Source organism: Cervus canadensis, chromosome X (assembly GCF_019320065.1).
Source record: "Cervus canadensis isolate Bull #8, Minnesota chromosome X, ASM1932006v1, whole genome shotgun sequence".
Classification (NCBI taxonomy): domain Eukaryota; kingdom Metazoa; phylum Chordata; class Mammalia; order Artiodactyla; family Cervidae; genus Cervus; species Cervus canadensis.
The window spans coordinates 57,302,414-57,329,429 of NC_057419.1; the positions used below are offsets into that span (position 1 = coordinate 57,302,414).

The 27,016-nt window shown below is 39.4% G+C and overlaps 1 protein-coding gene and 1 pseudogene across 3 annotated transcripts; one reads left to right on the forward strand and one right to left on the reverse strand.

Annotated features, from left to right (window-relative positions):
* Nucleotides 1–529: 529 nt before the first annotated feature.
* On the reverse strand, nucleotides 530–2,217 carry LOC122434950 (spindlin-2). Of its 3 annotated transcripts, none has more exons than XM_043458764.1 (2): nucleotides 2,098–2,217; nucleotides 530–1,478 (listed from the first exon to the last, which is right to left on the reverse strand). In XM_043458764.1, exon 2 carries the CDS (start codon nucleotides 1,474–1,476, stop codon nucleotides 700–702), a length of 777 nt encoding a protein of 258 aa, XP_043314699.1. In that variant the 5' UTR covers nucleotides 1,477–1,478; nucleotides 2,098–2,217; the 3' UTR covers nucleotides 530–699. The 3 variants fall into 3 exon arrangements, with proteins under 3 accessions (XP_043314699.1, XP_043314700.1, XP_043314698.1); XM_043458765.1 differs by having other exon boundaries at nucleotides 2,110–2,180; XM_043458763.1 differs by lacking the exon at nucleotides 2,098–2,217 and adding an exon at nucleotides 1,844–1,984.
* On the forward strand, nucleotides 2,100–27,016 carry LOC122435569 (annotated as a pseudogene).

Sequence of the window (27,016 nt, forward strand, 5' to 3'; positions counted from 1 at the left end):
CCCTCTGTCAGTCTTTCTTAGAATTCCTCCTTCCTCAGTGTCCCTTCCCTTCTGGAGTATCCCTCTAGCCTCTCCTCAGATCTCTGCCAACTTTGCCTTTCTCTCCATTGCTCTGCACCTCTTCTAAACGTCTTTGTGTCCCTCCTTACTCAATTTATCCTGTCCATTTTCCTCTCAGCCCCAAGATTTCACTCTCCCTGTGTTATTCTTCACCCTCTTCCAGTTAGCTGCCTCTCACTCTTAGGTCATCCCTCCCCTTAGGAGCCTCTCCATTTCTGGTCCCTTCCCACCTCCTTTCTTAAGCAGCCACCTTCTCTTTTCCTTTTCCCTACAGCCCATCTCTAGTTCATTCTCCTCTCCTCTCCCTAGCCCAAACCAGCTAAGTCCTATTCCATGTTTATTTGACTGATTATGATACTAGCTGAAATTTAGTCACAGCCTGAATTTTACAGCTGCTCCTTCCTTTCATGTTCCATCCACCAAACACACCCAACCTTTTCAACATGACAAATTCCTTACACACAGCATGTCATGACCACATACATTTGTATTTCTTAGAACAAGACAATAGTTATGCTGGCAAAGATGTTGAATCAACATGGACCCTAAAGCTTTCAATACACTGAAAAGTAACATTATCTTGCATGTCTACAAAGTACGCATTTGTTTTCACAAACGTGGCAAAGTTTATCCTGACAGTTAGGACTTTTTCACCAAATCATAGACATAGATATGGAAATCATCATCAAACTTGATGAAATACACAGAGGGTTTGGCTTCCACTTGGTGAATGACCATTCCGATCCGTTTGGAGCCATCTTCTTTGGTATATTCCACATGTTTACCTATCAGACCATCTACAACTCCTCCTGGCTCCCTTTCTGCAAGAGGAGACTCACTGGACTCTGGCATGATACGGAGGTCTCCTTCTTTATAATCATCTAGAAGTTGGTACATGTACAAGACAGGATCTTTCTCATAGGTAATGTAAAACCAGGCTTTCATGATCGGTGCTTGGGCTAAGACCATTCCTCTCCATTCATCCTTAGAACCATGCTCATCCTCAAACATATGTTCCACAGCTTTGCCAATTATGGTATTTGCAAGGTTTGCATCACTGACTTGAGTTGATGCCACCCTGTCAGAAAGAATTTTAAGAGACAAAACTCTTTCATCTCTGTGAAGTTCCAGTCCATAGACACAGTCAATTCCATCATATTTCACCAGATAAAGAGAAGGATTTATAGGCACCTGATCCAGAACGGTTCCTTTCCACTGAGTGATGGGTTCATCACCTTCCTTCCATCCATGTGAAATTCTGCAGCCCACAATGTTCCTGCGGGGCTGGGACGAAGGTCTGCCTCTCTGCTTCTTTTGGGAGGCTTTTTTCTTCATCATGTTTGCAGACCCAGTGGCCTTTCCTGCAACAGCCCTGGTTTGCTGCCCTTCGGCCTCCTGTGAGTTGGGGGTTTTCATGTCTGCAGGAGGAGGAGAGAAGATAAGAGAGGAACATTCAATATGCCATAAGGTGAAGTTCTGCCGACAGCGACGTCTCCATGTGCCCCGCGCCAGCGCCTAAAATTTCCCCATGAACCTGGCAGTAATGCTGGAAATCCTGGCTGTGTGCCTGAAAGTGCTCTCCCTTCTAGGTACCCTGAGGCTGCGGTGAAAGGCGGCAGCGGCAGCGGCAGTGGTGCTGCCTGGGGTTAGGAACTCTGCAGGAGGGGGCAGACTACGTCCTCGTTCAGAGACCTCAGCCTCCGTCACCGCCACTGGCGCCCACTCTGAATCCCCTGCAAAACCCCTATCCCTCCACAGCCCTGACCCACATGCCCTCACTCACTGTCGTCCTGTTCAGAACATCCCAGTAGTCTGCTACTCACATGCCCCCTGTCTACCTCCACTCGCTTTCTTGGCCCCCAGTGCCCTTGCCTCCCTGTGCTCATCTTCAATGTCTTGCCTGCTTCCTAACGCTATGCCCCTTTCCTGTTGCCCATTGCACTCCCCCTTCCCACCCTAGCCTCACCCGGCGCCTGCCTCCACCCTTTATCTCTGGCAGGAATCCATCCCATCCCCCTTCTCTGTCCTGGCGCCCACCAATGGCCTTTCCTTTCCTGGCGTCCACCGCCCGGATCTCAGGCTTCACGTGTGCAAATCGGACACCTCGCAGCTTCCTTTTCGGTGAGTGTGTGTGTAAGCAGGATAGGCAGGCGATGAGCTGGGTGCTTGCAAGAGCTGGGAGGGGAGGATCCTTAGTCGAGGAGCTCGTTCAAGAGGGCGGGACTAGGGTAGGTGAGGAAGTAGTGGTGTCCTGAGAGCTGTATTCTGCCTCCTTGTTGGTGGTGACTGTCCCCTCTGAGACATATGCCTCCATCAGCTGCTATTGATGCTGTGTTTTCTCCCCTCTTTCTGTACAGGACTGGGATCTTATTTTCTTGTTAATGAAGTGTGACCCTTTTTATCCTCAACCCTATGCTGCCATCATCCCTTGCCTTGGAGGCACTCCAAGCTGCTCATCTCCTTCCAAATTTAAATCTCTGGAAATGATAGGTGGTCCTTTCCTCTGCAGGTTCTCTGAACCCTGTCACATTCTCTAACTCTAGCCCTCAGCTGCCCTGCTATAATGCCTCTTCATTTTCCACACATTCTTAACATTTTTTCAGACACACAAAATTAATGCAACACATATATGGGTACAGAAATCCTTATATTCATACACATATTTGTGTGCATACATATTTTTCTATGTATTTCTGATATTCATTTTCAAAGATACATAATCTTAAATACACACTTCTATTCAATCACATAACACATAGACATTTTTGGTATACAACTGCACAGATATACATATAATAAAAATTTCTCCAAAGCAGATGTAGCATCTTGTTGTGTTGGAGAGGGCTCTTGAGAGTTAGGAGACCAAACCATTCAATCCTAAAGGAAATCAATATTGAATATTTATTGGAAGGACTGATGCTGAAGCTCCAAATAAGTAGAATAGGCATTGTGTAATTAAAAAAAAAAAAAGATTTTTAAATTGCTTTTATTTTTAAACTCATTTTATGTTAATTGGAGTATAATTAGTTTACAATATTTTGATGATGTTTTGCCATACTTCAACATAAATCCGCCATGGTTATACATGTGTCTTCCCGATCCTGAATCCCCTCACACCCCTTCCCCACTCTGTCTCTCTATGTTTTCCCAGAACACTGGCTTTGGGTGCCCTGCTTCATGCATCAAACTTGCACTAGTCATCTATTTTATATATGGTAATATATATGTTTCAATGCTATTCTTTCAAATTGGTCAGAATGGCCATCATTCAAAGGTCTACAAACAATAAATTCTGGAGAGGGTGTGGAGAAAAGGGAACCCTCTTACGCTGTTGGTAGGAATGCAAACTGGCACAGCCACTATAGAGAATAGTGTGGAGATTCCTTAAAAAACTGGAAATAGAACTGCCATACGACCCAGCAATCCCACTGCTGGGCATACACACTGAGGAAACCAGAATTGAAAGAGACACATGTCCCCCAATGTTCATCACAGCACTGTTTACAATAGCTAGGACATGAATGCAACCTAGATGTCCATTGGTAGACGAATGGATAAGGAAATCGTGGTACATATACATCACAAAATATTACACAGGTATAAAAAAAAATAATGCATTTGAATCAGTTCTAATGTGGTGGATGAACCTGGAGCCTATTACAGAGTGAAGTAAGTCAGAAAGAGAAACACCAATACGGTATATTAATGCATATATTAATGTATGTTAATTAATATAGAAATTAGGAATATAGAAAGACTGTATAGGAATTTAGAAATATAGGAATTTAGAAACACTGTAATGACAATCCTAAATGCAAGGCTGCAAAAAAGTGAAGTAAAGTGAAGTTGCTCAGTCGTGTCGGACTCTGTGACCCTGTGAACCATAGCCTACCAGGCTCCTCTATCCATGGGATTCTCCAGGCAAGTGTACTGGAGTGGGTTGCCATTTCCTTCTCCAGGGGATCTTCCCGACCCAGGGATCAAAAGCGGGTATCCCGCATTGCAGGCAGACGCTTTACCCTCTGAGCCACCAAGTTAACATTTTTTTCTTTTTTTAATTTAATTTTTATTTTATGCTGGGGTATACTTAATTTGCAGTGTTTGTTTCAGATATACATCGAAGTGGTTCATTTATACATACATTTATCCATAATTTTAAAGAACAAATTTTTGGACTAGGTGGGAGAAGGTGAGGGTGGGATGATTTGAGAGAATAGCATTGAAACATGTATAATACCATATGAAAAATAGATAACCAGTGCAATTTTGATGCATGAAGCAGGGCACTCAAAGTCGGTGCTCTGGGACAACCCAGAGGGATAGAGTGGGGAAGGAAGTGAGAGGGAGTTTCAGGATGGAGGGACACATGTGCACGCATAGCTGATTCATATTGATGTATGGCAAAAACCACCACAATATTGTAAGGTAATTATCCTCCAAATAAATTAAATTAATTAATTTAAAAAAGAAAAACTAATACTACTGTTTTAAAACTGTGATAAAAGAAACTCTTATTTGACTTTTAATGTTAGGGACCAGTACAGAGTCCCTTTTTGCCCATTTAACATTAGGTAGTGTAGTAATATCAAGTCCTGTTTCAATGCTATTCTCTCAAATCATCCCACCCTCTCCTTCTTCTACTGAATCTAAAAGTCTCTTCTTTACAACTGTTTCTCCTTTGCTGCCCTTTATGTTGGATCGTAGGTACAATCTTTCTGAATTCCATAAATATGTGTTATTTGTCTTTCTCTTTCTGACTCACTCAATGAACGTGAGTTTGAGCAAGCTCCAGGAGATGGTGAAGGGCAAGGAAGCCTGGCATGCTGCAGTCCATGGGGTCACAAAGAGTTGGACACAACTGAGCAACTGAGCAATAACAACAAAAGGTTAAAGTTTCCAAGCTGAAAATAGCACATTATTTTTGTGTGTGATTCCAATTTGTTATAGATCTTTTCTAGTTCTACATAAAGTGAAATTTATTTTTATCTTGTTTGTATTTTTTGTTTCTTATAGTTTTTTCTACAATATCCCATAATTCTTTAAAATGTCAATATTATGGTGTTATATAAGTAGGAAAGCAATCTCAAGCTCATTTTTTTTAAAAAGTAATTTATTGGGTAATTATTTGAATAATCTAATAAGTGTCAGATTCAGTTCAGTTCAATCACTCAGTCATGTCTGACTCTTTGCGACCCCATGAACCACAGCACACCAGGTCTCCCTGTCCATCACCAACTCCTGGAGTCCACCCAAACCCATTTCCATTGAGTCGGTGATGCCATCCAACCATCTCATCCTCTGTCGTCCCCTTCTCCTCCTGCCCTCAATCTTTCCCAGGATCAGGGTCTTTTCAAATGAGTCACCTCTTTGTATCAGGTGGCCAAAGTATTGGAGTTTCAGCCTCAACATCAGGCCCTCCAATGAACACCCAGGACTGATCTTTAGAATGGACTGTGGATCTCCTTGCAGTCCAACGGACTCTCAAGAGTCTTCTCCAACACCACAGTTCAAAAGCATCAGTTCTTCAGCGCTCAGCTTTCCTTATAGTCCAACTCTCACATCCATACATGACTACTGGAAAAAACATAGTCTTGACTAGACAGACTTTTGTTGTAAGTGTCAGATTAGGCTTACTCCAAGTGTTCAGTGTTATGGGCTGAATTGTTTTCCCTAGAAATTTGAATGTAGAAGTCTTCACCCCCAGTACCTCAGAATGTGAATGTATTTGGAATTAGGGTCTTTGCAGTGGTATTTATAGTGAAATGGGATTTCAAGGTAGGCTTTAAAGTAATATAACTTGTGTCCTTATAAGAACAGATTATAAATCATGGAAGAAAGACCATGTGAAGATAGAAAAGATGACCATCTCCAAGGCCAAAGAGAGAGATTTCAGAAAAGAATCAACCCAGCCAACACCTTGATCTTGGACTCATAGCCTCCAGAACTGTGAAAAAAATAAATGCATGTTGTTTAAGTCACTGAATCTGTAGTACTTTTTATGACAGCACTAGTAGGGCTTCCATGGTGGCTCACTAGTAAAGAATCCACTTGCCAAATCAGGAGATGCAGGATTGATCCCCTGGATAAGGAAATGGCAACCCACTTCAGTATTCTTGCCTGGGAAATCCCGTGGACAGAGGAGCCTGTTGTTCTAGTCCATAGTGTCTGAGCTTGTGGACTTTTTTTTTTTTTAAATCACCATTTGGTTTCTTACAAAGCTACTTTTCTTGATGATGTTTTGGCAGGAAAGTACTATTCAAGATAGCACATTTTTTTTTTACACTACTTAGACTTCTAATAACTCAGCTTTTGTTGCAGTGAATGACTCAATGGCTAGAAGTCACAGAACCTTGAAGAGGGGGCCATTCTAGAGTTGTTCTTTGTGCATAACTCTAGGTTTAAGCTGTGAAGAAAAGGTTGCATATCTGAGATTTTTTTAAACTGTAATGTATGGAAAAACAGGGCTAGTTGACTCCACTATTCTAGCTATATACATTACCTCTTCTTCCATCTGAACTCACATTGACCCATCCCAGTGTGGCTTGGGAAATGGGTTGTGCTGTGGAGTGAATTGTGTCCCCTTTCCTCCAAATTTATATGTCTAGGCCCTAACTCCTGATGTCATGAAATTTGGAGATAGGGTTTCTAAGTGATAATTTGGGTTAGGTAAAGCCATGTAAGTGGGACACTTATAATAGGATTAATGACCTTATAAGAAGAGAAAGGGCCACCAGTGCTCTGTCTCTACAATTCAGGGCACAGCAAGAAGGCAAGCCTTCTGCAAGCACCTTGATCTTAGACTTTCAGTCTCTAAAATTGTGACAAATACATGTTTGTTACTTAGGCAACCCTGCCTGTGGTATTTTTTACGGCAGCCCAAGCAGAATAATACAAGTTGTGACCTTGGCAACGGGCCTTGAGTAATTTTCTCTCCAGGTCAATACTGTAAAATGCAGTATTTCCTGTCATATCGATAAACAAGGATGTCACAGCCATTCACGATTCTGGCCCTCCAAACGTGAATTTCTGAGCCCAGGAAGAACAATGCCTACTATCTGGCAGCCATTGAACTGCCGCAATGAGCTGCTGCCAGTCCTTATGGTGAACAAGGAATTAAACATGTGAATAATCAAATTGTATGATGCTGGCCCCAGATAGTGAGAAAGTCAATTCCTAGGCAGGTTGATAAGAAGTCTGGGGGTCCCCAAGGAGAGAAGGGTCTGGAATTCTCAAGGAGGAGGAAAGGACAAAAGTTTTTTTCCCCCCTCTACATTGCTTAGTCTTAGTCACATAAAATATTTTTATCTTTAAGCTTGAAACTGATGATTACACAATAAACAATTCAGTTTAAACTCTGTTCTAAGGATTATATAACAACAATGTACCCTGCTTGAGGACAGTTTCTCCTTCCTGAAAACCTTCTGGATAATCATGCTATCTTAAAATGTAAATTATGGGAGTGGGTCTAGTAAGATCTTTACAACCTCCAGACATTATTTTAGTTCATTGTAATAACTAAGTAAACGGATATAACTCCGTTGCTAACACTGGGGGGGGGGGGCGCATCTTTCGGCCCCCTTCTGATGTCTATGTCAGAAGCTTTCTCTATCTGTTTTATACTTTAATAAAATTTTATTACACAAAAACGCTGAGCAATCAAGCCTCGTCTCTGGTCCTGTATTGAATTCTTCTCCTCCAGAGGCCAAGAATTCTGGCGTCTTTCATGGTTCAGCAGCAACCTTTCAATAGCTGAGATACATATGAAAGGAATAATTTCAGTAAACCCAGATTCTTGCATCTTCCAATATATAGAAACAGCTAAATTATTTAACTTAGGATATCTGGTTTTCTTTAATTAACAGCAAATTTTGATGTTCAGACTACCTTATCCTTGCTGCAAACTTCTAAATAACCTGATTCTTCCCTCTGCCTCCTTGGAACAGTTCTCTTAGGGTTACTTGAGATGCTGTCTTCTGGGCTTGAAGTCCTAAAATTTCCCACCAAATAAGACATAGCTCTCAAATTCTAGGCTGTGACTATTTTTTAAGTTGACAGTTTTGGTGACCACAAAGGGACCCAGAGAAGATGCCTTTCCTCTGCCTGACTTTATGAGGATCCAGAGACTTGGTACTGGCAGACATCACTTGTGCCCATCTGCCTGCATAGGGAGTCCAGACAGATTTGAGTGAGTCTCTTCTGGTTCTTGGATCTCCTGTATTTGTTGATGATTCTGAGTTTTATTTGGTAGGGGAAAAGGTTATCTTTGAAACTTCGTTTCAAGAAGATCCCTGGGTTGCTGAGTTTAGACACTGTTCAGGACATCCTCGGTGTAGAAGGCACTGGGGAGATTTTACTAGAGCTGGGGACCCTCAGTGTTAAAACACTGGGAAGACTCAGCTTGGATACTGGGTAGTTAGCCTCAGCTTGTAAACTGGGAAGACTTGCTCAGTTAATCACTGAGTAAGATGGCACTGAGTTGTTAGGGGGGAGATTAGCCTGTCATTTTTCTTGAATTGGCTAGCTTAAGAGTTTGTCTTTAAAAAAACAACCTCCAAAAAGGGGACTCTGTCTTCCTGACTGGAAATGGCTTTCTCAGGCAACTGAGAAACTTGCAGAAGTGATGGAGGCAAGACCTCATGCTGTGCAGCTTGTCCATATAGGGAAACCCATTCATTTAACTGGGGATACACATAAGAATTGGCCATTCTGCAATCTGAGCGCCCATGGAAGAAACAACTCCGTGGCAAAACCAGAGAAGTTAAACTCCCAAGCAGCACACACTGGCCCATCACAAGATCATCACTAACTATTTTTTCTTGACAAACCGGTTTAAAAATGGGAAATAAATATTTCAAAATAGAAGAGAAAGGAATGACAGATTGCCAACACCCCAGCTAGGTAAATGTATGTACAAAATTTACAAGTGTTTATTTGATGGGAAATTGGAGAAAATCTCACCCTGGAAACTGAGGGGGCTCTTCCAATGCATACACAGTTAACATTAAAAGCCAGCTTGGTGAAACCTTAAACAAAGGCCTACTGGGGAAATGTCATATTTCTCTGTGTCTTTGAATTATGGATGTTCTACCTGATCTTCCTAGGTTTCGCTTTGTATGTGTTTTAAAAAATCTGGACTTGAGAGTAAAACTCTGGATTTATTTAGGTTACATCCCCTTTGTCTCTCTTATGTGAAAGTCTTTTGCATTTTAATGGTTTGAATGTCTGTTGAGATACATTATATTGGATGTGAAATAATGAACTCTTTTTTTTTTAATTGGAAAAACTAACAAATTGGGGCATATAGAGTACTCTCATTGTAAACAGCTATTTATTGGTACCTATAAAACAAAAGTCAAATTAAAGGTGAGAAAACTATAGCAATTAACCTGTAAACTTCCATAGTTTTAGAACAGGTAAGGAAAAACAGGCTTGAGAAGCTTCATTTGTGGTCTTTGCTTCCCCTCAATGGATCTCTCAGATGATAATAATAGCATTCACTTCAGTTCCGTTGAGTCACTCAGTCCTGTATGACTCTTTGTGACCCCATGGACTGCAGCATGCCAGGACTCCCTGTCCATCACCAATTCCCAGAGTCCACTCAAACACATGTCCATTGAGTCGGTGATGCCATCCAAACATTTCATCCTGTTGTCCCCTTCTCCTCCTGCTTTAATCTTTCCCAGCATCAGGGTCTTTTAAAATGAGTCAGTTCTTCACATCAGGTGGCCAAAGTATTGGAGTTTCAGCTTCAGCACCAGTCCTTCCAATGAATATTCAGGACTGATTTCCTTTACGATGGACTGGTTGGAACTCTTTGCAGTCCAAGAGACTCTCAATAGTCGTCTCCAACACCACAGTTCAAAAGCATCAATTCTTCAGTGCTCAGCTCTCTTTACAGTCCAACTCTCAAATCCATACATGACTACTGGAAAAACCATAGCCTTGACTAGATGGACCTTTGTTGACAAAGTAATGTCTCTGTTTTTTAATATGCTGTCTAGGTTGGTCATAACATTCCTTCCAAGGAGTAAGCATCTTTTAATTTCATGGGTGCAATCACCATCTGTAGTGATTTTGGAACCTCCCCCCCAAAAAAAAGTCAGCCACTGTTTCCACTGTTTCCCAGCTCTTTGCCATGAAGGGATGGGACCGGATGCCATGATCTTAGTTTCCTGAATGTTGAGTTTTAAGCCAGCATTTTCACTCTCCTCTTTCACTTTCATCAAGAGGCTCTTTAGTTCTTCTGCACTTTCTGCCATAAGGGTGGTGTCATCTGCATATCTGATGTTGTTGATATTTCTCCCAGCAATCTTGATTCCAGCTTGTGCTTCATCCAGTCCAGCATTTCTCATGATGTACTCTGCATATAAGTTAAATAAGCGGGTTATAGTATACAGCCTTGACTTACTCCTTTCCCAATTTGGAACCAGTCTGTTGTTCGATGTCCAGTTCTAACTGTTGCTTCCTGACCTGCATATAGGTTTCTCAAGAGGCAAGTCAGGTGGTCTGGTATTCCCATCTCTTTCAGAATTTTCCACAGTTTACTGTGATCCACACAGTCAAAGGCTTTGGCATAGTCAGTAAAGCAGAAATAGATGTTTTTCTGGAACTCTCTTGCTTTTTTGATGATCCAGCAGATGTTGGCAATTTGATCTCTGGTTCCTCTGCCTTTTCTAAAACCAGCTTGAACATCTGGAAGCTCATGGTTCACGTATTGTTAAAGTCTGGCTTGGAGAATTTTGAGCATTACTTTACTAGTGTGTGAGATGAGTGCAATTGCGTGGTCATTTGAGCATTCTTTGGCATTGAGCATTAGAATAATTATAATGTCAACTGGAAAAATTTTTAAGGAAAGTCTGGCTATAGTTTCCAACAAAATAAATTTTAAAAGAAGTTATCTCAGCTGAATAAAGAAATCTTAGAATGGTTATTTAGAATGGGATAAATAGAATATACATTTATGTGATTAAAGCAAGATTTGGACGGTGCTCTTGGAGAGCATCCTGGATCCTGAGCAGTGTGAACCTAGGAAGTACACACCATCTTGGGCTGTGGTAAACCCAGTGTGGTCCATCCACTGTGAACACTCCCCACACATGCCAGCAGTATTTGTTTGCAGTGTCCCTCCCTCTCCACAGCACAACTGAACAATAGCCTAAATAAGTGACCACCTTCATCCCCTTGGGTCAGGGCAGAAACTAGACACTAGCGAGCCTTGCAAACAGAGGAAGCAAAAATAAACAAAGAAGGGGGAAATACCCCATAAGTGACAGGTGCAACAGACTAAAACCCTGTAGTTCATGCTGAGACTGTACATTGGAAAGGGAACTATAGACCTTGAGAACAAGAACAAGATGGAACAGGGAACTAACTGACACTGAATTGACCCCATGCTGCCCACAACAGCTCCAGAGAAACTCTTAGATATATTTTCACTATTATCACTTTTTAAGTTTTTTTTTTTTAATTTTACTTCTTTATTACTCCTTTAACTTTCATTTTTATAGCCTACTATTCCCTTTCCAAAAAAAAAAAAAAAAAAAAAAAACTATTAAAAAAAAACAAATTCCATGTGTGTGTGTATATATATATAATATTTTTTTTTCTGATTGATCTTTATTTTGTATTTTTATATTGCATTTTTGAGAGTCTAACCTCTGTTCTAGGTTTGTAATTTTAGCTTGTTGTTTGTTATAAATTTTGTAACATTAAGAATCTAATCTTCAATATCCATTTTCATTTAGGGATTTGATTACTCGCTTTATTTTTCTCTTCCCTTGTGACTCTCCCTTTTCTCCTCCGGGTCACCTCTATCGCCTCCCTCCTTCTTCTCTTCTATATATAACTCTGCGAATCTCTCTGGGTGTTCCTGGCTGTGGAGAGCACTTAGGGATTTGATTACTGGCTTGATTGCTCTCTCTCCTTCTGACTCTCTGCTTTCTCCTCCTGGCCACCTCTATCTCCCTCCTTCCTCTTCTATTCTTTATATAATTCTGTGAATCTCTTTGGATGTTCCTGGTTGTGAAAAGTTGTTTCACCATTAACCTGGGTGTTTTATTTTCTGTGCTGTGTTGATGGAGAAGACTTGAGGTTACTTAAAGAGAAGCATTGAAACCCAGAGGCAGGAGGCTTAACCCCAGAACCCTTGAACATCAGCGAACTCCTGACTCCAGGGGACATTAATAGACAAAAGCTCACACCAAATCGCCATACCTACACTGAAACAAAGCTCCACCCAAGAGCCAACAAGTTCCAGTGCAAGACAGACAATGCTAATTCTTCAGGAAACAGGAACACAACCCTGAACATGAAAAAATGGGCTGCCCGAAGCCATGCAAAACCCATAGATACCCCCAAACTCACTACTGGCCACTTCATTGCACTCCAGAGAGAAGAGATTGCAGTTCCACCCACCAGAACACAGACACAGCTCCCCCAAGCAGGAAACCTTGACAGGGGTTCCATCCCCACCCACAGGAAGCAGACTCCACAATAACGATGAATCACAAACTTCCAGGGCAACCCAAAGACAGCAATCTAAACAAAATGAAAAGACAGAGAAATATTCAGCAGGTGAAGGAACATGATAAAAACCCATCAAACCAAGCAAAATAGGAGAAGATAGGGAGTCTACCTGAAAAAATAATTCAGAATAATGATAGTAAAGATGATCTGAAATCTTGAAAACAAAATGGAGTTACAGATAAATAGACTAGAGACAAGTATTGAGAAGATACAAGCAATGTTTAACAAGGTCCTAGAAGAAATAAAGAAGAGGCAATACATAATGGGCAATGTAATAACTAAGATTCAAAGCACTCTAGAGAAAACCCACAGTAGAATAACTGAGGTGGAAGAGAGGATAAATGAGGTGGAAAAAAAGAATGGTGGAAATAAACAAAGCAGAGAGGAAAAAAGAAAAGAAAGGAATTAAAAGAAATGAGGAAAACTTCAGAGACCTCTGGAAAATGTTATATGCTACAACATTCAAAGCATAGTTGTCCTAGAAGAAGAAAACAAAAATAAAGGGCAGAAGAAAGTACTTGAGGAGATAATAGTAAAAAACTTCCCTAAAATGGGGAAGGAAATAGCCACCCAAGTCCAAGAAACCCAAGAGTCCAAAACAGGATAAACCCAAGGCAAAACACCCAAAGACACATATTAGTTAAACTGACAAAAATTAAAAACAAAGAGCAAATACTAAAAGCAGTAAGGGAAAATAAACAATTAACACACAAGGGAATCCCCATAAAGATAACAGCTAATCTTTCAATACAAACTCTTCAGGCCAGAAGGGAATGGCAGGAGATACTTAGAGTGGTGAACAGGAAAAACCTACAGCCAAGATTACTCTACCCAGCATGGATCTCATTCATATTTGAAGGAGTAATCAAAAGCTTTACAGACAAGCAAAAGCTGAGAGAATTCAGCACCTTCAAATCAGCTCTTCAAATAATGCTAAAGGATCTTATTCAGACAGGAAACACAGTAAAGGTTTATAAAAATGAAACCAAAACAACAAAGTAAATGGTAATGGGATCATAGTAATCAATAATTACCTTAAATGTAAATGGGTTATATTCTCCAAGAAAAAGACAAAGACTGGCCAATGGATACAGAAACAAGATCCTTATATATGTTGTCTAAAAGAGATCCACCTCAAGCCTAGGGAGACATACAGACCAAAAATGAGGGGCTGGGAAAAGATATTTCATGCAAATGGAGACCAAAAGAAGGCAGGAGTAGTATTACTCATATCAGATAAAATAGACTTTGAAATAAAGACCACGATAAGAGACAAAGAAGGACACTAGAAAATGATCAAAGTATTAATCCAAGAAGATGATATAACAATTATAAATATATATGCACCCAACAAAAGAACACCTCAATATGTAAGGTAAATGCTAACAACTATGAAAGGGGAAATTAACAGTAACACAATAACAGTGGGGAATTTTAATATCCCATGCACATCTATGGATAGATCAACTAAACAGAAAACTAACAAGGAAATACAGTTAGGCCTAATTGATATCTACAAGGCATCTCACCCAAAAACAATAGATTTCAACTTTCTCTCAAGTGTACACTGAATGTTTCCCAGGGTAAATCACATACTGGGTCATAAATCTAGCCATGGTAAATTTTAAAACATCAAAATAATTTCAAGCATCTTTTCTGATCACAATGTGGTAAAAATAGATGTTAACTATAGGAAGAAAAGCTATTAAAAAAAAACAAACACAAACATATGGAATCTAAACAACACACTCCTTAATAACAAACAGATCACTGAAGAAATTTCAAAAAAATCAAAATATGTATAGAACAAATGAAAATGAGAACATGACAACCCAAAATCTATGGGATTCAGTAAAAGCAGTGCTAAAAGAGAGGTTGATAGCAATAAAGCCTACCTCGAGAAACAAGAGAAACATCAAATAAACAACCTAACTTTACACCTAAAGCAACAAGAGAAAGAACAGGAGAACCCCAAAGTTAGTAGAAGGAAGGAAATTATAAAAATCAGAGCAGAAGTAATTGAAAAAGATTCAAAGGATACTATAGCAAAAATCAACAAAAATAAAAGCAGGTTCTTTAAGAAGATAAAATACACAAACCATTATCCAGACTCAAAGAAAAAAAGGGAGAAGAATCAAATCAATAAAATTAGAAATGAAAATGGAGAAATCACAACAGACAAAACAGAAATACAAAAGATCATAAGAGATTACTATGAGCAATTATATGCCAGTAAAATTGACAACTTGGAAAAAATGGACAAATTTCTATAAAAGTATAACATACCAAAACTGAACCAGGAAGAAATAGAAAGGTTTAACAGACCCATTACAAGCATGGAAGTTGAAACTGTAATTAAAATAATTCTTCCAATAAACAAAAGCCCAGGATCAGATAGCTTCACAGGTTCAGTTCAGTCACTCATTTGTATCCGAATCTTTGCAACCTCATGGATCCAAAGAAGGCATACAGATGGCTAACAAACACATGAAAAGATGCTCAACATCACTCATTATCAGAGAAATGCAAATCAAAACCACAATGAGGTATCACTTCACACCAGTCAGAATGGCTGCTATCCAAAAGTCTACAAGCAATAAATGCTGGAGAGGGTATGGAGAAAAGGGAACCCTGTTACACTGTTGGTGGGAATGCAAACTAGTACAGCCACTATTGAGAACAGTGTGGAGATTCCTTAAAAAACTAAAAATAAAACTGCCATATGACCCAGCAATCCCGCTGCTGGACATACACACTGAGGAAACCAGTATTGAAAGAGTCACGTGTACCACAATGTTCATCACGGTGCTGTTTATAATAGCCAAGGCATAGAAGCAACCTAGATGTCCATCAGCAGACGAATGGATAAGAAAACTGTGGTAGAAATACACAATGGAATATTACTCAGCCAGTAAAAAGAATACATTTGAATCAGTTCTAATGAGATGGATGAAACTGGGGCCTATTGCACAGAATGAAGTAAGCCAGAAAGAAAAACACTAATGCAGTATACTGATGCATACATATGGAATTTAGAAAGATGGTAACGATAACCTGTATGCGAGACAGCAAGAGAGACACAGATGTATTGAACAGTCTTTTGGTCTCTGTGGGAGAGGGCGAGGGCTGGATGATATGGGCGAATGGCATTGAAACATGTAAATTATCATATGTGAAATGAATCGCCAGTCCAGGTTCGATGCATGCTACAGGATGCTCGGGGCTGATGCCCTGGGACGACCCAGAGGGATGGGATGGGGAGGGCGGTGCGAGGGGTGTTCAGGATGGGGAACACCATGGGGAACACCCATGGAGGATTCAAGTCAATGTATGGCAAAACCAATACAATATTGTCAAGTAAAATAAATAAACAAATAAATTAAAAAAAGAAATAAAAGAAAGTGATGCTCAAAATTATCCAACCTAGGCTTCTGTTGAACTGAGAACTTACAGATTGTTCAAGCTCGATTTAGAAAAGGCAGCAGGACCAGAGACCAAATTGCCAATCATTGTAAAAGATCATAGATCTTTTTGGATCATAGAAAAAGCAAGAGAACTCCAGAAAAACATCTACTTCTGCTTCAGTGACTACACTAAATCCTTTGACTGTGCAGATCACAAAAAAACTGCAGAAAATTATTAAAGAGATGGGAATACCAGACCACCTTTCCTGCCTCTTGAGAAACCTGTATGCAGGCCAACAAGCAACAGTTAGAGCTGGACAAGGGACAATGGACTGGTTTCAAATTGGTAAAGAAGAATGTCAAGGCTATAGTCACCTTGCTTATTTAACTTATATGCAGAGTACACTATGTGAAATGTGGGACTTGATGAAAAACAAGCTGTAATCAAGGTAGCCAGGAGAAATATCAATAACCTCAGATATGCAGATGACACCACCCATATGGCAGAAAATGAAGAGGAACTGAAAAGCCTCTTGATGAAAGTGAAGGAAGAGAGTGAAAAACCTTGCTTAAAACCTAACTTTCAATAAACTAAAATCATGGCGTCCAGTCCTATCACTTCACGGCAAATCAGTTCAGTTCATTTCAATCACTCAGTTGTGTACGACTCTTTGATACCCCATGAACCGCAGCACACCAGGCCTCCCTGTCCATCACCAACTCCCAGAGTCCACCCAAACCCATTTCCATTGAGTCAGTGATTCCATCCAACCATCTTATCCTCTGTCGTTGCCTTCTCCTCCTTCCCTCAATCTTTCCCAGCATCAGGGTCTCTACAAATGAGTCAGCTCATTGCATCAGGTGGCCAAAGTATTGGAGTTTCAGCTTCAACATTGGTCCTTCCAATAAACACCCAGGACTGATATCCTTCAGGATGGACTGATTGGATCTCCTTGCAGTCCAACGGACTCTCAAGAGTCTTCTCCAACACCACAGTTCAAAAGCATAAATTCTTCGGCCCTCAGATTTCTTTATTGTCCAACTCTCACATCCATACATGATCACTGGAAAAACCATAGCCTTGACTAGACGGACCTTTGTTGACAAAGTAATATCTCTGCTTTTTAATATGCTGTCTAGGTTGGTCATAACTTTCCTTCCAAGGAGTAAGTGCTTTTTAATTTCATGGCTGCAATCACCATCTGCAGTGATTTTGGAGTCCAGAAAAATAAAGTCAGACACTGTTTCCACTGTTTCCCCATCTATTTGCCATAAAGTGATGGAACTGGATGCCATGATCTTAGTTTTCTGAATGTTGAGCTTTAAGCCAACTTTTTCACTTTCCTCTTTCACTTTCATCAAGAAGCTCTTCAGTTCTTCTTCACTCTCTGCCATAAGGGTGATGCCATCTGCATATCTGAGGTTATTGATATTTCTCCTGGCAATATTGATTCCAGCTGTGCTTCCTCCAGCCCAGCGTTTCTCATGATGTACTCTGCATATAAGTTAAATAAGCAGGGTGACAATATACAACCTTGATGTACTCCTTTTCCTATTTGGAAGCAGTCTGTTGTTCCATATCCAGTTCTAACTGTTGCTTCCTGACATACAGGTTTCTCAAGAGGTTTCTCAGATCAGGTGGTTTGGTATTCCTATCTCTTTCAGAATTTTCCACAGTTTATTGTGATCCACACAGTCAAAGGCTTTGGCATAGTCAATAAAGCAGAAATAGATGTTTTTTTTTTCTGGAATTCTCTTGCTTTTTCAATGATCCAGCAGATGTTGGCAATTTGATCTCTGGTTCCTCTCCCTTTTCTAAAACCAGCTTGGCAAATAGATGGGGAAATAATGGAAACAGTGACAGACGTTATTTTATTCAGCTCCAAAATCACTGTGGATGGTGACTGCAGCCATGAAATTAAGAGACATTTGCTCCTTGGATAAAAAACTATGACAAACCTAGGCAGCATATTCAAAAGCAGAGACATTACTGGCAAAGACCCATCTAAGTCACAGTTATAGTTTTTCCAGTAGTCATGTATGGATGTGAGAGTTGGACCACAAAGAAGGCTGAGCACTGAATAACTGATGTTTTTGAACTGTGATGTTGGAGAAGACTCTTGAGAGTTCCTTGCACTGCAAGTAGATCAAATCAGTCAATCATAAAGGAAATCAGTCCTGAATATTCTTTGGAATTACTGATGCTGAAGCTGGAGCTCCAATACTATGGCCACCTGATGAGAAGAACTGACTCATTTGAAAAGACCCTGATGCTGGGAATGATTGAAGGCAGAAGGAGAAAGGGATGATAGAAAATGAGAGGTTTGGATGAAGTCACTGACTCGAGGGACACAAAGGCGCCTGGTGCCTTCGTGAGCGATGCAAGTCCTGTGTCAAGGGCTTTATTGGTTTTCTGCATAAACCAGGGAATATCAGCCTCTTTCTCTCTTTTACTTTCATATCGTCGACTCTGGACCACCAGGTTCAGGTCCATTAAAGGACCCCAACAGCTAGCATGTGAAATGAGTGCATTTGTACAGTAGTTTGAACATTTTTGACATTGCCCTTATTCTGTACTGAAATGAAAACTGATTTTTCCAATCTTGTGGCCACTGCTGTGTTTTCCAAATTTGTTGGCGTATTGTTTGCAACACTTTAACAGCATCATCTTTTAGGATTTGAAATAGCTTAGCTGGATTTCCATCACCTCCACTAGCTTTGTTCATGGTGATGCTTCTTAAGGCCCTTTTGACTTCATACTCCAGGATATCTAGCTCTAGGTGAGTGATCACACCATCTATCCAGCTACTGTATGATCCAGCTATCATGGTTTTGATATTTATACAAAGAATACATAAACAATTATTTGAAAAGATATATTTCTCCATGATGTTTTTGCAGCATTATTTAGAATAGCCAAGATATGAAAAGCACCTCTGTGTCCATAAATGATGAATGGACAATGGCATTGTAAATATGTACAATTGAATAGTGTTGAAATATTGAATACAACTGAGTAATAAGGAAATATTGAGATTTACAGCAACATGAATTGACCTTGCAGTGAAATACGTCAGATGGGAAAAACAATTAATGATTTCACTGATATGTGGAACATAAAAATCAAACAAAGACAAAGGCAAAATAAATGAACAACCCAAACAGAAACAAACACATATTTAAAGAAAGGAGGAAATGGGTTAAAAAAAATGTATGGTAACCAATGGAAACTAAATTTTTGGTGGTGAATATGCGATATGTTAAACAGAAGTAGTAATACAACATACACATAAAATATATACTATTACAGACCAATGACACTTTAAAAAATAAATTCAAAAAAATTTTTAAAAAAGATTTGATTTGAGTCCTAACATATGATGTACTATAAAAGGTACTTCAAGTGCACTATAGAAGAGTACATTCTGTTGAATTTAGATGAAACGTTCTGTATATAACTGTTAAAGTTGCATGATTCAAAATGTTGTGCAAGGCCAGTATTTCCTCACTGATTTTCTATCTTGTTGATCTATTCATTTATGTACTTAGGGTATTAAGTTAGTTAGTTCAGTCACTCAGTAATATCTGACTCTTTGCGGCCCCATGAACCACAGCACACCAGGCCTCCCTGTCCATAACCAACTCCCAGAGTTTACCCAAACTCATATCCATTGAGTCAGTGATACCATCTAACCATCTCATCCTCTGTCGTCCCCTTCTCCTTCTGCCTTCAATCTTTCTCAACATCAGGGTCTTTTCAAATGAGTCAGCTCTTAACATCAGGTGGCCAAAATATTGGAGTTTCAGCCTCAACATCAGTCCTTCCAATGAACACCCAGGATTGATTTCCTTTAGGATGGACTGGTTGTATCTCCTTGCAATCCAAGGGACTCTCAAGAGTCTTCTCCAACACCACAGTTCAAAAGCATCAATTCTTTTGTGCTCAGCATTCTTTATAGTCCAACGCTCACATCCATACATGACCACTGGAAAAACCATAGCCTTGACTAGACGGACCTTTGTTGACAAAGTAGTGTCTCTGCTTTTTAATATGCTGTCTAGGTTGGTCAATAACTTTCCTTCCAAGGAGTAAGCATCTTTTCATTTCATGGCTGCAATCGCCATCTGCAGTGATTTTGGAGCCCAGAAAAATAAAATCAGCCACTGTTTCCACTGTCTCCTCATCTATTTGCCATTAAGTGATGGGACCTGATGCCATGATCTTAGTTTTCTGAATGTTGAGCTTTAAGTCAACTTTTTCACTTTCCTCTTTCATTTTCATCAAGAAGCTCTTTAGTTCTTCACTTTCTGCCATAAGGGTAGTGTCATCTGTATATCTGATGTTGTTGATATTTCTCCCGGCAATCTTGATTCCAGCTTGTGCTTCATCCAGCCCAGCATTTCTCATGATGTACTCTGCATAGAAGTTAAATAATCAGGGTGACAATATACAGCCTTGACATACTCCTTTTCCTATTTGGAACCAGTTTGTTGTTCCATGTCCAGTTCTAACCATTGCTTCCTGATGTGCATACAGGTTTCTCAAGAGGCAGACCAGGTGGTCTGGTATTCCCATTTCTTTCAGAATTTTCCACAGTTTTTTGTGATCTACACAGTCAAAGGCTTTGTCATAGTCAATAAAGCAGAAATAGATGTTTTTTCTGAAAGTTTCTCACTTTTTCGATGATCCAGCAGATGTTGGCAATTTGATCTCTGGTTCATCTGCCTTTTTTAAAACCAGCCTGAACATCTGGAAGTTCACGATTCAAGTATTGCTGAAGCCTGGCTTGGAGAATTTTGAGCATTGCTTTACTAGCAAGTGAGATGAGTGCAATTTTGCAGTAGTTTGAGCATTCTTTGGCATTGTCTTTCTTTGGAACTGGAATCAGAACTGACCTTTTCGAGCCCTGTGGACACTGCTGAGTTTTCCAAATTTGCTGACATATTGAGTACAGCACTTTCACAGCATCACCTTTGAGGATTTGAAATAGCTCAACTGGAATTCCATCACCTCCACTAGCTTTGTTGATAGTGATACTTCCTAAGGCCCACTTGACTTCACATTCCAGGATGTCTGGCTCTAGGTGAGTGATCACACCATCGTAATTATCTGGGTCATGATATTAAAGTATTAAAGTCCGATACTATTATTTTGTTGTTGTTGATATCTTTTGCTTTAATATTTTCTTTATGTATTTAGGTGATTCTAGATTGTGTACGTGTGTGTGTGCATGTTATGTCACTTCAGGTGTGTCTAACTCTTTGTGACTCTATGGACTGTAGCCCTTCAGGCTCTTCTGTCCATGGGATTCTCCAGGCAAGAACACTGGAGTGGATAGCTATGCCCTGCTCCAGGGTATCTCCCCAATCTAGGGATTAAATCTGCATCTCCTGTGACTCCTGCATTGCAGATGAATTCCATACGCCTGAGCCACGAGGGGAGCCCACTGCATACAAATATATTCACAGTTGTTATCCTCTTATTAGATTGACCCCTGTATGATTATAATGACCCTTATTGTCTCTTATTCCAGTGTTTATATTAAACCGTTTATAGTCTAGCCTTTGTATTAATGTCTACATTGTCTGATATACGTATCAGACAAAAGCTTCCCACTTTTCTTTTTGTTACAATTTGCATGAAATTTCCTTTTCTGTCCCTTCAGTTTCAGTCTGTGAGTGAGTCTCTTGTAGGCAGCATATAGATAAGTTTTGTATTTTTATCCATTCAGTCACATTATGTCTTGTGATTGGAGATTTTATTTCAGTTAAGGTAATTATGGATTGGTATGCATTTATTATCATTTTTGTTAACTGTTGTGGCTCTTTTGTAATTCTTTTGTTCTTTCTTCTTTCTTGATTACTTTCTTGTGGTTTGATGATATTCTGTACTGATATACTTAGATTCCCTCATATTTTGTTTATCTAGTTTAGTTTAATTTTTTTTTGTCACCATAAATTTACATAAAATATATTACAGCATTCTATTTTAAGTTGATAAAATATTACATTTGAACACATTTAAAGCTCTACAATTTTATCCTTCCCATTTTATGTTTTTGATGTTGCCATCTATCTTTTTGTCTTGCATGTCCATTAACAAAATATTGTAGAGTTGCTTCGAATATGCTTGTCTCTTAGCCTTTACCATAATTTCATATGTGTTTAACACACCACCTTTACAACACTAAATTATTCTGAATCATACTATATATTTACCTTTACCAGTAATATTTAAGCTTTTATATATTTTCTGTTATTTATTAATGCCCTTTCATTTCACATTTAAACATTTCTCTTTCTTTGTTAGAATTTTAAGAACTTTCAATTCTTTTTTATTAATTAATTTATTTTAATTGGAAGATAATTGCTTTACAGTATTGTCTTGGTTTCTGCCATACATCAACATGAATCAACCGTAGGTATGCATAGCCCCCCTTCTCTTGAATCTCTCTCTCCCCTCCCACCTCATCCACCCCTCTAGGTTGTCACAGAGCACCAGGTTTGAGATCCGTGCATGATACAAGAAATTCTCTCTGGATATCTGTTTTACATACGGTAATATATATGTTTCAATGCTATTCTCTTAATTGATCTCACTCTCACCTTCCCCAACTGTGTCCACAGGTTTGTTCTCCATGTCTGCATCTCCATTTTTGCCCTGAAAATATGTTCATCAGTAGCATCTTTCTAGATTCCACATATATGCATTAGTATATATATTTATTTTCCTCTTTCTGGCTTACTTCACTCTGTATACTAGGCTCTAGATTTATCCACCTCATTAGAACTGACTCAAATGTGTTCCTTTTTATGACTGAGTAATATTTCATCGTGTACATGTACCACACTTCTTTATCCATTCATCAGCTGATGGACATCTAAGTTGCTTCCATTTTCTAGCTACTGTAAATAGTATTTCAATTAACACTGTGGCACATGCATCTTTTCCAATTATGATTTCCACAGGATATAGGTCCATTAATGGGACAGTTGTGTTATATGGTAGTTTTAGCCTAGAGAAAAACCCACACACCTATGGACACCTTATCTTTGACAAAAGAAGCAACAATATAAAATGGAGAAAAGACAGTCTCTTCAATAAGTGTTGCTGGGAAAAACTCTACAGTTATGTGTAAAAGAATGAAATTAGAATACTTACTAACACCATACCAAAAATAAACTCAAAATGGATTAAAGACCTAACGTAAGACCAGAAACTATAACTCTTAGAGGAAAACATAGGCAGAACACTCTTTGATATAAATCACAACAAGATCCTCTGTGACAAACCTCTTAGAGTAATGGAAATAAAAATGAAAATAAACAAACGAGACCTAATTAAATAAATGTTTTGCACAGCAAAAGAAACTATAAACAAGATGAAAAGAAAACTCTCAGAATGGGAGAAAATAAAACGCAAGTGAAACAACTGACAAAAGATTGATCTCCAAAATATACAAGCAGCTCATGTAACCCAATACCAGAAATACAAACAACCCAATCAAAAAGTGGGCAAAAGGCCTTAAAATACATTTCTCTAAAAAAGACATAGAGATGGTAATCAACACATAAAAAGATGCTCAACATTTTTCATTATTAGAGAAATGCAAATCAAAACTACAATGAAGTATCAATTCACACCAGTCAGAATGGCCATCATCAAAAGTCTACAAACAATAAATGCTGGAGAGAGTGTTGGGATTAGGGAACCCTCTTGCACTGTTAGTGGGAATGTAAATTGATACAGCCACTGTGGAGAACTGTATGGAGATTCCTAAACATTTCTTTTAACAGTTCTTGTAATTCTAGTCTAATGATGATGAACTCTATTAACATTTGCTTCTCTGGAGAGCTCTTTATCCGTCCTTTAATTCTGAATGTTTAGTGTGCTAGATAGAGTATTCTTGCTTAGAAGGCTTGTTTTGCTTTGTTTTCCCCAGACTTTGAATATTTCATACCACACCACTCACTTCTGGCTCACGAAGTTTATTTTGAAGAAATCTGATGGTTTTCTTATGGGGTCTCCTTGTATGTAAAAAGTTGCTTTTCTCTTGCTGATTGTAATAGGGTCTTCTTGTTTTCAACTTTTTGCATTATAATTGTAAGTATTAAGATAATGTGTCTTAATGTGGGTCTCTTTGGGTACATTTTGTTTGGAACTCTCTGGAGCTTCAGTATGCGAATGTCTCTTTCTATCCTCAGGTTAGGAAAGTTTTTAACCATTTTCCCCTCAAATATATTTCCTTTCTCTCTGCCTTCTATTTCTGGGATCCCTATAATTTGAATGTTGGTATACTTGATGTTTTCCCATAAGTCCCTTATGCTGTGTTTATTTATTCATTCCATTGGAGAAGGAAATGGCAATCCATTCCAGTATTCTTGCCTGGAAAATCCCATGGACGGTCGAACCTGGTAGGCTACAGTCCATGGAGTCGCAGAGTCAGACACGACTTCACTTTCACTTTCACTTTGTTCTCTGAATGAATGAGCTGAACTTCCCTTGTCTCAAGTTCACTCATTCTTCTAGTTCATCTATACTGCATTTGAATTCCTCTAGTGTATTTTAGTTATGTACTCTTTATCTCTATAACTTCTATTAGGTAATTTCTTGCATTTTCTATGTCTGGTGTTGAAATTCTCACTTTGTTCTTCCATTCCTCACCAGAGCTCAGTAAGTATCTTTATGTCCATTACTTTTAACTATTCATCAAGTAAACTATTTACCTTTATTTATTAATTTTTCTCTGGGGTTTTATGTTGTTCTTTCATTTAGAATATACTTCTTTGTGTTTTCATTTTTAGCCTCTAGACAAGTGTTTAAAACCCTGACCTTACAGCCATAGTTATGAAGATAAGGCTTTAGACTTAGTTTACAGATATTTGCAACCTGGAGCAAACCAGAGGAGAGTGCAAAGATGGCTCTCACTTCTCTCTATCCACAGAGAGTTTCTCAGTAAACCACGAGATATGTGCCAATATAGAGGTCTCTTTCACATAAAGACTGGGGTCACTTTTTACTCTGCTTTCTCTATGCTGTGTTTTGGGGATAATAGCTGATCACAAACTGTCTCTGTTTGTTACAGTCCCATGAGACTCATGAATGCAAGCCCTGATGGACACCAAAACCTGGTGATCAAAATGTATCCCCTGGAGAATAGCTTCAAAAAAGTCAGGGCACCAGATATGTGTACCTTGTACTAGGGTACCAAGTATGTGTAAAAACTCCCCTAGATACTTGTGCTCTAGAGTAGGTCTGAGGGAAACTATGAATATAGCACCTTCCCTCCAAGGTATATTGAGAAGATTATAGTCAACCCTCCAGCTTCCCAGGTAGCTAAGATGGTAAAGAATCTGTCTGCAAAGCAGGATACTAGGGTTTGATCCATGGGTCAGAAAGATCCCCTGGAGAACGGAATGGCAACCCACTCCAGTATTCTTGCCTGGAGAATCCCATGGACAGATAGCAAAGAGTCTGACAGGACCTTTCACTTTCATAGTCAGCCCTTAGAGAAGTGTTTAATTAGATGCCTATCTCCCAGGCAGAGTTATGATGATAAGCTAATAAGCCTCTTTCACAAAAAGACTAAGCACTTCAATCTGTTGACTCTCTGCCATGACCTCGGGTTAGTAAGCCAGTGAGGGAGTCTTTCTTCATTTGTTAGAGTCCTATGGGACTTATGAACATAAACCACTGTGGTCACAGAACAAGGCAGTCTAGAGGTATATCTTTGGCAATAAATGCAAAGACTGGTGTATCGAATGAGTATACAACCATCTTTCCCAGAAATACCAATATGATAGAGGGAAGCAGAGAGGGAATATATAGATGGGGCCTGCCAGCCTCTATCTATTGAAGGCATTTTGGTAGGGTGCTAGATGTGTGTTAAATTAGATGCCTGAAACTCAGCCAGAAAGTCTGGTTCTTTTCAGTGAGTTGCCTCTGTGCTGAGCCCTGGGTTGAGTGATTCTGCATGTGAGTCCTTTAAGGACTGTTTACCAGTTTGGTATAGCATTGTGAGTATTATGGACATAAAGTCCTTTGGCTTTCAAAGTGAGGTGATTTGGTGGCTCATATCCCAGGTGCAAGTTTTAAAAGCTGAGGTGTTACATCCTTCACTCATCGTGAAGTTCAGGATTGTGAGTTCCTTTCTGAGTGTGGGTCATGGTACTCTGGATGAAGTTTAGGGTGAGATATTACTACGTTTACATCTTAAATTGGAACTCACAATAAGGTTTTTGTACTTCACTTGAAGTGGTAAATTATGACAACGATATACTTGATAAGCAATGTACATACAATATATGCTTAGAACAAACACTTAAAATATGCAAAGCTACATGCTCAAAAATTTAATTAACATTTATAGAACACTACACTCCCGAAACAGCATGTGGATACTATTTTCAAGAGGACATAGAACATAAACTAAGATAGAGGACGTCCTGGGCCCCAAAACACCAACATACTTTAAAACTTGGAATCATGAAGTGTGCTCCCTGTCCATTTGGACTGTAAAATTAATGTAGGCCATCTTGGAAACAACAGCAACAGGACTGAATTGGAGCAAGATTTTGGCTATTAAGGACCACTCTGAAATGTTTGAGTTGCTAGAAACCCTCCAGACTTTGCTTTTGTTCAATTTAAAGATCCTAGAGATGCAACCAGTGCTGACGGAGAGTTAGATGAGAGAACACTATGTGGCTGCAAAATAAGGCTGGAACTGTTGAATGGTGACAATAGAAGTCGAAATTGTGACCCACCTTCTTCTCGGGGTCATCGCCCTCAAGATGATTATTAGAGGAGAAGTTCTCCACCTTGCCACAGTTCTCCAAATGCAGAAACTTCTTCCTTAGCTGTAGCAGGCCCCTTTCTAGAGGTTGGAGAAGAGAGACATCACTGTCCGGGAGAGAATCACAAGCTGTCCCAATCTTTCTCTAGGTCTTGTAGCCAATACAGGTCAAATGAAAGGAAATCAAAGACCAGTATGGAAGAGGAGTGGTGTACAGGAGATAATTTCTTTTGA